This window comes from Zingiber officinale, chromosome 10B (assembly GCF_018446385.1).
Source record: "Zingiber officinale cultivar Zhangliang chromosome 10B, Zo_v1.1, whole genome shotgun sequence".
Lineage (NCBI taxonomy): Eukaryota > Viridiplantae > Streptophyta > Magnoliopsida > Zingiberales > Zingiberaceae > Zingiber > Zingiber officinale.
Window position 1 is genome coordinate 95,939,203 of NC_056005.1, and position 11,868 is coordinate 95,951,070.

At 35.3% G+C, this 11,868-nt stretch overlaps 1 protein-coding gene across 2 annotated transcripts; it reads right to left on the reverse strand.

The window, feature by feature from the left end:
• Positions 1-5,058: 5,058 nt before the first annotated feature.
• On the reverse strand, positions 5,059-9,212 carry LOC122030145. Of its 2 annotated transcripts, XM_042589307.1 has the most exons (6): positions 8,305-9,212; positions 7,697-7,842; positions 6,563-6,731; positions 5,863-5,961; positions 5,632-5,714; positions 5,059-5,507 (listed from the first exon to the last, which is right to left on the reverse strand). In XM_042589307.1, exons 1-6 carry the CDS (start codon positions 8,707-8,709, stop codon positions 5,375-5,377), a joined length of 1,035 nt encoding a protein of 344 aa, XP_042445241.1. In that variant the 5' UTR covers positions 8,710-9,212; the 3' UTR covers positions 5,059-5,374. The 2 variants fall into 2 exon arrangements, with proteins under 2 accessions (XP_042445241.1, XP_042445242.1); XM_042589308.1 differs by lacking the exon at positions 7,697-7,842 and having other exon boundaries at positions 8,305-8,561.
• Between the last annotated feature and the right edge of the window lie 2,656 nt (positions 9,213-11,868).

The window sequence follows — 11,868 nt, forward strand, 5'->3', positions numbered from 1 at the left end:
AAGTTTAAAAGATTTTTTAAAATAATTTTGAAAAGATTTTGAAAATGATTTTGAAATTAAGTTTAAAAGATTTTGAAATGATTTTGAAAAGATTTTTCAAATAAATTTTGAAATTAAGTTTTAAAAGATTTTTAAAATAATTTTGAAAAGATTTTGAAAATGATTTTGAAATTAAGTTTAAAAGATTTTTAAAATAATTTTGAAAAGATTTTGAAAATGATTTTGAAATTAAGTTTAAAAGATTTTTTAAAATAATTTTGAAAATGATTTTGAAATTAAGTTTAAAAGATTTTTAAAATGATTTTGAAAAGATTTTTCAAATAAATTTTGAAATTAAGTTTTAAAAGATTTTTTAAAATAATTTTGAAAAGATTTTGAAAATGATTTTGAAATTAAGTTTAAAAGATTTTTAAAATGATTTTGAAAAGATTTTTCAAATAAATTTTGAAATTAAGTTTTAAAAGATTTTTAAAATAATTTTGAAAGGATTTTGAAAATGATTTTGAAATTAAGTTTAAAAGATTTTTTTTTAAATAATTTTGAAAAGATTTTGAAAATGATTTTGAAATTAAGTTTAAAATATTTTTTTTTTAAATAATTTTGAAAAGATTTTGAAAATATTTTTGAAATTAAGTTTAAAAAAAAAAATTTAAATAATTTTGAAAAGATTTTGCTAATAATTTTGAAATTAAGTTTAAAAGATTTTTTTTAAAAAAATAATTTTGAAAAGATTTTGAAAATGATTTTGAAATTAAGTTTAAAAGATTTTTTGAAATGATTTTGAAAAGATTTTTCAAATAAATTTTAAATTGATTTCATTAAAAAACATGATATTAATTACGAATTTAATTTTGAATTTGAACTTTTAATTCCTTAGTCATCTCACTCGATCTAAATTTTCAATCAGGTACTCCTATACTTGTTGTGAGATGAATTGAGGTTCAACTTAAGGGTTTGGTTTAATTTTGTGTTAGATTCAGGTTTAGTTTTGGGTTCAACAAATAAGCATTCTTTGGATAAACTTCTGGGCTATGGTGAGTCACAAGGAACTCATTAAAGTAACCACGCCTTCGAGGTTTTCCAAATAGTCCTACCCATTGAACTTAATACTAAACCTTGGTCTAACTAGTTAGGATCCATTTAAGGGTAGCTTCGGTCAGTTCCACTTGGCCAAATGCACCAGGTCGAAGCCATATCTTCCTAGACATGCGATGCCCAAGTTTCCCTAACGTACTATCATCCAAAAACTTCACCGGTACTGTGGTTAAAGTTAAACTCATCCCTTTTTAAACTATCCTTAATTACCCTGCCGGGTAATCTACTCTTGTTTTACCCATTTCGGGTAAATTAGGTTCAGTTACCCTGTCGGGTAGTTCAGTTGGAGGTGCCAGCTAGTTTGGATCCACCATCTATTTTTGAATTTAGAATTTCGAATTTGATTTAGAATTTCGAATTTTTGATTTAGAATTTCGAATTTGATTTAGAATTTTGAATTTTTGATTTAGAATTTTGAATTTAGAATTTCGAATTTAAATTAAATTTGAATTTTGAATTTGAATTTTTGATTTAGAATTTCGAATTTGATTTAGAATTTAGAATTTTTGATTTAGAATTTCGAATTTCGAATTTGATTTCAAATTTTTAATTGAATTTTAATTTGAATTATGTTCTTAATATTGTTTTTCTATTAGCCCCCCCTGGATCATAGCCTCGATATGGTCTATCAAGATAATAGACTTGATCTTTGGGGACCCAATAGTGACCAGTTCCAACTTGATTAACCAAGTTGGATTTTGGCACCCATGCTTGGACAATTTTTCTATTATTTCTATTAACTAGCGATAAATACGATTTGTATTTCGTTTTGGTCTTAAATCCAAGTCCGGCTTTGTTGTAAACGGCTCGCTGTTTTCCAAGAATCAGATCCAGATTCTTGGAACCCAAGGTGAACCGTTCCAACGTGTTCTTGAGTTCTCTAATTTGAGCTTTCATATTGGAATTTTCTTCCTCAAGTTGTTGGACTTGAGTTGAACTTCCAATTTGAACTGACTTAATTAAAGAACTCGAGTCAGTCGCTTCCTTAAGGGTTGTTACCTCCTTTTGGAGCGACTTAACCCGGACGTTGGATTTAGCCAACTTCTTAAGCAAGTATAGAATTAAATTTTGCGAGTCATCTAAGTTAATACTAGACATTAAAGCACTTACAGTGGTTTTGGGTCCTTCTGAAACGGATACGGATCCGTGGCTTCGCTTGGACTCAGTGTCTGATTCGCTCTCGGTCTCTGAGTCGGACTCGAACTCGGACTCGGTGTCGATAATGTTAGCTAGTACTGGTAGAGCGAGGAGGCTTGCTTGTTCTTCTTCATTGGATTCAGATTCGTCTGATGACTCGGACCATGTTGCCTTTAACACTTTCTTCGTCTTTTTCTTTCTAGCTTCCTCTGTCTTGCTTGTACCTGCAACCAATGTAATACCTTCCTCGACCGAAGTAGTATCATACTGTTCATCTAATTCAAATAAATCGTCTATTAAATTATGCTTACTTACTTGGGTACCTTCGTGTAACTGAATCATATTCTCCCACAGCTCCCTGGCGCTTGAGAATGGGCCGGCGCGATTCAGCTCCTTATTCGTTAAGCCGCACTGAAGTGTATACGTTGCTTTTGCGTTTGCTTCTACCCTTTTGATAAGGTTCGCGTCCCACTTCTCGTACGGCGCCGTCAGTTGGTATTTCGAGCCCGGTCTTGGTGATCATCCAACCATCGAACTCGGTTTGTAAGTACGACTCCATTCGGCCTTTCCAGTAGCCGAAGTCTTCGCCGGAGAAGAGCGGTGGTCGAGTGGTGCTATAGCCTTCTTGGAGAGCCATTGAATCTTGCACGAAAAAATGAGCAAAAAAACTTGTCCCAGGACTTAATCCTGGATTAGTAGTGTGGTAGAAGGATAGAAAAAGAAATTTACGAGTTTCAAGAAAAAATAATAAAATAATAATAAAATATTATTAAAAAATTATTTAAAAATATTATTTCAAATTTTGTCAAATTCAATATTTTATCAATACTAATAAATCGTGAAAGGATGAAAATGTATTTTTCGAAAATAATTTTGGAGGGAAAAAAAACGAAAGGCGTAAGGTTTTATTTTTATCCTATAAACACGACAAAGCCACAAAAGAAATGCTTGAATGGTGGTTTCACCTATTCGAAGCGACCCCGCTCTGATACCAATTGTTGGATCGAGACGCGCTAGAGGGGGGGTGAATAGCGCTCGTGGCTATTTTGATCGTATCGGAATCGTAAAACTATCAAAGTAAATATACGCAGCGGAAATAACGAATGCAATCACAGAGGGACACAAGGAGTTTTACTTCGTTCGGAGCCTAAGGCGACTCCTACTCGAAGGCCCACGATCCTTGATCGCTTTCCGTGGGCAACAACTATAAGCTCGTAAAATGTACAATAAGATATTACAATTGAAAGAACTAAAACAAATTATACCGACAACAATAAAGTAGCAGAATCTGAAGCTCCGGGTTGTCGGGGACTTGTAACAGCACTTCTGGGTGTTTCTAGAGCAGCTTGTAGCATAAGGATTGCTTGGAGTTCGTTGTCCTTCACTGCTGCTCGAAGACCCCTTATAAAGGGCATCCAAGGCGCCTTGAAAGCCTACGAAGGCGCCTTGAAAGCCTACGAAGGCGCCTCCATAGCTCCGAGTCCACCGTACAGATGAGCGCTGACCATTCTGCGCCTTATCACCTTGAAGGCGCCTTCATGGGTCTTCAAGGCGCCTTCCAAGGCGCCTTCCAAGGCGCCTCCGTAGCCAACCGAGGCGCCTTCAGCCCTGCTTCGCAGCCTTGTCAGCTTTTGCACCCAAGGCGCCTCCAAGCTCCATGGAGGCGCCTTGGACACTGTTCATCCGAGGTTAATCTTTGCACTTTGGTCCCTGCAAGATACATTAATCCCAAATATACCCTGCAGCACAAAGTTAGCACATAAAGCATAATAGAAGTGATAATGATAGTCTCCGGACTATCCGAGCCTGACTTCGGGTTTCCAATCGGAAACCCTAGGTCGACTCGACGCCTACTGTTCCCTCTACGGGGAACGCGTCCTCACCTACTCCACTCAGGAGATTTACCTGTTGCCAGTGCGATCCTCGACTTTTGCTCAGCACTCGACGCTTCCGGACTTTCTGCTAGACATCCGCTTCCCGGCTAGTCCAGTCTTTCACCTGGTTCGCGACACCAGGACTTTCCACCTAGGGTTACCACCCCCTAGGACTTTTGCCTGAAGCCACCGACCTGCCAAGACTTTCCGCATAGGGTTACCACCCCCTATGACCTAGGGTTACCACCCCCTAGGGTTTTCCATTTGCCTAACCTCAGCTAGGACTTATGCCTAAATTCCACTTAGGACTTTCCTGCAAACTTGTTCAACATATTAGAAACCAAAACACTTTAACTTTGAACCCTTTGACATAATCAAAACATAGGTTCGATCGTCGGATGCTTCCCGCACCAACACCGCTGACGGTGGACTGAGGCGACGAGTGGGACACAGAGATAGATAATATTAGAGACAGAGGATTCGATCTTTGGTAATTTTTTATTTTTTTTAAATAGTAGATTTTAAGGATTATTATTTGTAAAAATTTAAAAGTATAAAAATATAGATGAAAATAAAATTTATAAAAGATAAAAAAATATGGAAAATTTAAAAAAAATTGATTAAAAAAATAAAAGTAAAGAAAAAAGTAAACAAAATTAAAAAACAAAAGAAGTTAAGGAGTTTAAATAAAATAACTGATTATTTTAAAGAAGAGGGGGTAAAAATGTCATTTGGTAGGAAAAGTAATTTACTTTTATAAATTATCATCTAAATTATTCAATTTTGAAAAAAAAATAGCTAAAATCAATAAAACCTTTTAAAAAGATTGTTAAAATTTTAAAGCATTTTTTGTAATTATACCCTTATTGTTTAGTTATTAATACTTTAGTACTTTTTAAAAGTTAATGTGAACCATTAAAAAAAGAGACTTTAAAGTAGGTAAAAAAGGTAATAAATCCCATAAATTCACCCATTCATTATGTTACAAAAATAATAATGAAACTTTTTTTAATAATAAAGATGTTCAAGTTTCGCCCTATTAATTCTAAGACAGACTACCTTCTCTCTAATTTGCCTACTCGATAAATCCAGAGTACAACTTACATTCACTGGATGGATGCATTTGAAATTTGTGTTCAAACAGTTTACCAGAACATTTTAAAACTTTATTGATCTCACTTTTGCTAAACTTGTCTCACTTGGACGCTGATTCGCAACATCAAAATCCGACGAGAGAGGGAGCGAGAGACTGCAACACTCGATTGCAGTTAGTCACTCTTTGTGCTGGTGGAAGAGGTAAACATGGGGAGTGCTGCCAGAGGAGGGCGCAATAGAACATACAATGCCGGTCCGACTAATGGAATCAGCGCAATTGGCAAAAGCCAGGAGCCTTTGTTCATCCTGCAACCAAGAGAGTGTTTGATCAGTCAAACGAAACTATTCCTCCTTTCGTGTAACATAGTAACATTCATTTTATAAATCTATTGACATGAATGTGAAACACTTTGGAGGATCGAGAGCTCACCATCCCCTAGCAGTCGTGTCATTATACACCCAAAATGGCGCGAAGGCGGTGCATAATAAGAAGTCGATGACTGTGACATGAATCTGCAACAAAGATTTTGAATAAATGCATATAATTCTATCATTAGGTGAATTGTTTTTCAAAAAGGTCATAAGAAACTTCAGCTATGAATGATTCATTTTGAGGAAAAGAAGGATGGTAGTAGTTCATTGAGTTTGTGCTGAGACTTACAAGCTTGCTTTCTCTGCAGTATTGGTAGAACTCCATCCACACTGCTCCATCAGCTAAACCGGCATATACAATCAGACCCAAACCTGCAATAATTGTAATCTGGTGTGCCAGTGTTAGTATTCAAGTTTTACATGGTAACTGCTAAAGGCTTGAATTTCTCACCGATAAAGTGTTTCATAGAGTAAAATACGTTATGGGGGTGCATTCGGAGGCCTCTGTAAAATACTAAAAGGCTTGTAGAAAAATGAGATTTCTCTTCAGAGTTATTTTGGTATTAGAAGCTAAGAGTTGGATCTTATCCATCAATGTTGATTTACATTGGATCAAATTATTATTATTATTATTAATTTTTTTTGTCTTTTCTAAGTTTATGTTATTCTGAGATTTCATCATTTGGATTGTAATGGAAGTTATTATGCATTTTAGTGAATTTAGATCTATAAGTGCATAGTTTGAAGTAGAGATTTCTAGCAAGTCAGCTAGAATTGATATCAAGGAACTTGTGATGATAACCTATCTTCTTTTCGATTTATCTAGGCCTACTAAACCTTGTCAGCCCAAATCACGAGGTTAAATAGACTTTCTTAAATGTGTTGATAAAAGGAGTGAGAAAAGAATAATGAAAGATAATGGAATTGAGTTATTTAAAATATAAAAAAATTGAGAAATTGAACTATGCATGAAGTTGAGCTTTCCTTACCATGGCAGTGACCTTCGAGTCTAGAAAGTTTAGAGGCCAATTAGTGAGCTCCTCTTCTTCAACAGCTGGTGGCGGAGGCTTCCAAAGAACGAAATAAGGAATCAGAGCATAAGCACCGACAAAGAATGAAGCAACTAGGAACGGCCAGACAGGAACTTTGCTTCTTGAACTGAATGATAAGATGAAGAACAATGTCAAATGAGAAAAATAGCATACGAATGTGAGCTTGTTTTCATTTTGGATGGTTGTCTTTTTAATGCTTATTCATTAAAAGGCTTACCAAACTCAATCTTTATTGAAGTTGAGGTTTTATTGAGCTCGGTTAGATATAATATTATCCTTTATAATTTAGTTTGAACTATATACAATAAATGTAAATAATATTATTTACTCATATTTAAGTATTGTTATATAACAATCTAACACTTTGATCCATAAAGCATTACAGGTTTATTGCGCTCTTATAAAGTTTCCTTTTTACTCTAGAAGCTTAATTACATCTTTAATAGCGTCTCCTAATCCTCATATTATTGAATAATAGATTCAAAATATTTATATCTTTTACTTGCAAATATTTTATCCATTCATCTTAACTATTCCATCAATTATTCTTTTGTTACTGAAACTATCTTTCATATATTCAGTGTATATTCTACTTATCATAAAGCATCTAAAGATTTCCTTGACCACTCAAACTTTGAAGCTCACCAAATTACACTCTCATCAATTAACACTGTATCGCCATCAAATATCTTGAAGTTTATCTTAAATTCGATTGATCAGCTCAAAGTAAATTTAGCTACCTTATAAATAAGATGAGAATGATCGTTAAGTCTATAACAGTTGTAAACCAAAGAAAAATATACTTTCTTCTAAAGATTTCTGCTTCTATGTCTCCACTATTGAACCTCACTTTGTCAGATGCAGTATGTGGATATTTTATCATATATATTGCAGTAATCCATACAATTTGACAATATATCATGGCAATTGGTCAACACAAATACGAAGCAAAACATTTTAAATAACCTTAATAGTTTAATACATGCTCACAAAATACTACAACTACAACAACCAACAGAGAAAGGTAAGAGTTATGAAATTGCAAAGCAGGGATTTGAGCTCAGATGTCACCTTCTTCCAGTAGGAAGCAACAACATGCTATACACAAGGGGCCACAGACCCATCATCCACCACACGGCCACAAGAACTCGGTTCATCACAAAACCATCATCTCCTTTTAGAAAAAATAGCTTTTGCAAGAAATACATATCCCTGTACTGAAATTTTAAGAAGAGATCTCTCTGAGAAAAATGGAGGGTACATAAAGTCATTTGTTGTTGTTAAAGCATGTCCTTTGTATCCTTAAGACCTGGATACTTCAGTTGATTTGGTCAGAAATTCAACAAACAAAGCGATAAATTTCATTGCATTGCATTGCATTTGTTTTTGTTATTGTTGCTCTTAAAGTGATAAATTGACACACAAGTTCATGTCGAAATATTTTATCATTGTAAAAATATATTCTGTCTATTCCATGTCTGTTCTATTCTATTTCTATTCCGTGAACCAAACTAATGAACACTTATTCCTATCTTATTCCATTCCTATATTTAATTTCATGAAGCAAACACACAGTTAGGGATTCGAGCAGACAGACAGTAGATTTTGAAGCTCAGATTAAACAATACAAGTCACAAATGCAATTCCGCAACCATAATCGAAGAGCACAGAAAACCCACCGGCGTTTGGTTGGGCGCGAGCTGGAAGACATAGTACATGAGCCCTGCCCACAGCCCAAAGAGCAGAACGGAGGTAATCCAATCACTGGCACTCGCACCGCCATCCGCAGTCCTCTCCACCATATTCTTCTCCTTCTCCTCGACACTCGCTTCGAAATCCTCCCTTTCGATGGAATCTCGGCATGTGTGGAGGAGACGCCTCTTCTCCAGCGGCAAAGTCGTAGGCTTCATCCCAAAAACCAATCTTGGCGTAGAATTTTCCAGGAGGAATAGGGATTGGGCACCCAGAGGTGGGATACGGGGGAGAAGGGATCTGGGATTAGGGTTTTGGCGCTTGGAGAGGGAGGGAGAGGACGAAGGGTAGTGGCACAGAGTTGGATAGGATTTGGCCGGGAGCATTCCCATGAATGCAGAAGATGATGAAGCAACAAAGCTTCTCTTTTGGCTTTATATCCTGAGCTCGCACGTGATAAGCACGTGGGAATGTAGAATTCAACGTTCTTTTGTTAAACTCTATGCTATTATGTTGTCGTATTACTTTTTTTATATATACAATAAATCTGTTATATAACTAAAAGCTCTTTTGTTAAACTCTATGTTACTATTTTGTCTTATTATTTTATAAAGTCATAATTAATTATTTTTTGTTTTTCATAATATATAAACTTTCTAGAGGATCAATTTTAAAAATATTATTTATTGTTTATAACCTAAGGTTTTAGGTATGTTACTATTTTACTATATTAATTTTTTTTTATGAGAAAGAATTGGTTACGATAATTTATCGACAATTTATCCCATGCACCTAAAGTTTTAAATTTATTAAACGATGTATGTTACTTTACTATTTATCAAAGGATGCACCTTTTCAAATGTAATTTCCATTTTACCCTCCTGACAATCTGACTTTTTCTACCGTTTTTTTTTTCTCAACTATTTTTCTCTCTCTTCTCTTTTTTACAAGCATGCAGAACATATGAATAACATTACATAAATTTAATTAATTTTTTAATAATATTTTAATACATTTCAAGAAGTCAAAATAAACAATGGATAACATATTTGAACTTCTTGTAATCTCATAAATCCACTGGAACTGAAATGAGTGTAATCGGAGCTCTCTAGGTCCATTAGTGGATTTCGGTCAAAACTCACTGATTGACCTAGAGAGTTCCAATTGCACTCATTTTAGTTTCTATAGATTTATGAGGTTTCGAAGAGTTCAAATATGATATCCATTATTAATTTTAGCTTTTCATAGATGTTAACATGTAAAATGGAAGAATCGTCAAAAAGGCTCACATTGGGTCTGATATGGAATCATATCAAGCTCAATGAGGGTCTGATATTAAATCATATCAGGCCTGACGTGGCCTTGATATGTAATGATATCAGGCCCAACGTGGGTCTGATAAGATTTCATATCAATCTCAATGTGGGTCATTTTAACGATTCTTCCATTTTACATATTAACGTTTATGAAAAGTCAAAATAAATAATGGATAGCATATTTGAACTCCTTGTAATCTCATAAATCCACTGGAATTGAAATGAATGTAATCAGACTCTCTAAGTCCATAAGTGGGTTTCGGTCAAAATCTACTGATGGACATAGAGAGCTTCGATTGCACCTATTTCAATTCCTATGGATTTCTGAGGTTTCAAAGAGTTCAAATATGGTATCCATTATTTATTTCATTTTTTCATAGATGTTAATATGTAAAATGGAAGAATCGTCAAAAATACTCACATTGGGTCTGATATAGAATCATATCAGGTCCAACGTGGGTCTGATATCATTCCATATCAAGCCCATGTCAAGCCTGATATGATTTCATATCAGGCCCGCGTTAGGCCTGATATGATTTCATATCAGGCCCAATGTGAGCCTTTTTGACGATTCTTCCATTTTACATATTAACATCTATAAAAAACTGAAATAAATAATGGATACCATATTTGAACTCCTTGAAATCTCATAAATCCATAGAAACTGAAATGGGTGCAATCGAAGCTCTCTAGATCTATTAGTGGGTTTTAACTGAAATCTACTGATGGATCTAGAGAGCTCTGATTACACTCATTCAGTTCCAATAGATTTTTGGGATTACAAGAAGTTCAAATATGTTATCAATTATTTATTTTGACTTCTTCAAATGTATTAAAATATTATTAAAAATTGACTAAATCTATGTAATGTTATTCATATGTTCTGCATGCCTGTAAAAAAGTGAAGAGAGAGAAAAATAGTAGAAAAAAGAAAAATGGTAGAAAAAGTCAGATTGAAATATTAGAAATATTCTATAATTATTCTGGAATTTTTAGATATTTTTCCGGAATTTTTAGAGTAGCGGAAGTAGCAAAAATAATTAAAAAAGCAAAACGGCCTAAGCGGGGATTGAACCCGAGACCTATGGTTTAGGTATAATACTAGTAACCAGTTGAACCCAGTAGGGCCGTGCTGAAAGGAAAGGGAGGCAATTAAATTTATATTAGAGTTAGGCCGGAATTATCACTTAATATAAATAGAAAATAATTAAGTGAGGGTGATATTTTTGGTTTCCACCGTGAACTTCTTCTCCTTACCCTAACCTCACGCTGCCCCTCTCCTTTCCTCCTCCTTCTCTCGGCGCACCAAGCCAAGGGCCCTAGGAGCACCTCCCGGCAACATCAAAGGCACGAGGACGCTCCCCTCCGCGAGAGGAACGCATAGACGCGAGAAGATCGTCTCCTCCGTGAAACCTAGCGATTATAATCGTAAGAAATTACGAATAGGAGGTAAGAAACCCCTCACCTGCAGTGTAAGTAGCTTTCGTTTGATTGCATGCCTTTAGTTTAGCTATATGCAGATTTTTCGGCCCGGTGTGTTTAAACCCTCCTCGCAGACTAGGGATCTAGTTGAGCACCTCTAGATGGGCCAGACACGTTGTTCTCCTTCAGTTGGAGGCTCTAGACGTTGTCGGGTGCCTAGAGGTGGTCTCCCTATTAGAGGGGAGAGTTGGGGCACACCAAGTGTTCGACAAAATGATTAGTGTAGCTAAATACCACCTCAGATATTTTTAACAGCTCAGTTAAATGCATTAGTAGCATTTAAATCAGTATATTAGTCTAGTTTCAGCTTACATGGGATTACGGTCCAATGGGTGGGCTCCCACAGTCGCCTCTAGGTTCAGATAACCTAGTTCTAGGTTCAGATAACCTAGAAACAGCAAAATAAGCAACTAGTAGCTATATTCAGTATTTTATTTTCAGTGGCACTGTACTGGATTAGATATCCATTGGGTTGGGCTCCCACAGTCGTCCCTAGACAACCTAGTAACCCTACTAAATTCGGGACTTGCAAACCCGGGTCTAGTTAGGGATGCGCGCACAGCAAAGTACAGTTGTCGGGCCCACTAGCAACATGATTATGTATTTTCACTTATTATGTTAATAGCTTTCAAACTCCTAACCTAGTTATGTGATTATAGTTTAAGCTCAGCACTAGCTCAGCTTTAGCCCAGTTTCAGTTACAGTTTCAGCTTATTTTCTCCTAGTTGATATCATGAAATAGCTCCATGCTTA

What these genes read in the sequence shown, in the direction of transcription:
- LOC122030145 (XM_042589307.1), bottom strand. Translation starts at nt 8,709, where the DNA reads ATGGGAATGCTCCCGGCCAAATCCTATCCAACTCTGTGCCACTACCCT. An exon ending in ACTGCAGAGAAAGCAAGCTT is followed by an intron (nt 5,715 to 5,862) that starts GTAAGTCTCAGC and finishes TCTTTGTTGCAG; the next exon opens with ATTCATGTCACAGTCATCGA. An exon ending in GACACGACTGCTAGGGGATG is followed by an intron (nt 5,508 to 5,631) that starts GTGAGCTCTCGA and finishes TCTTGGTTGCAG; the next exon opens with GATGAACAAAGGCTCCTGGC.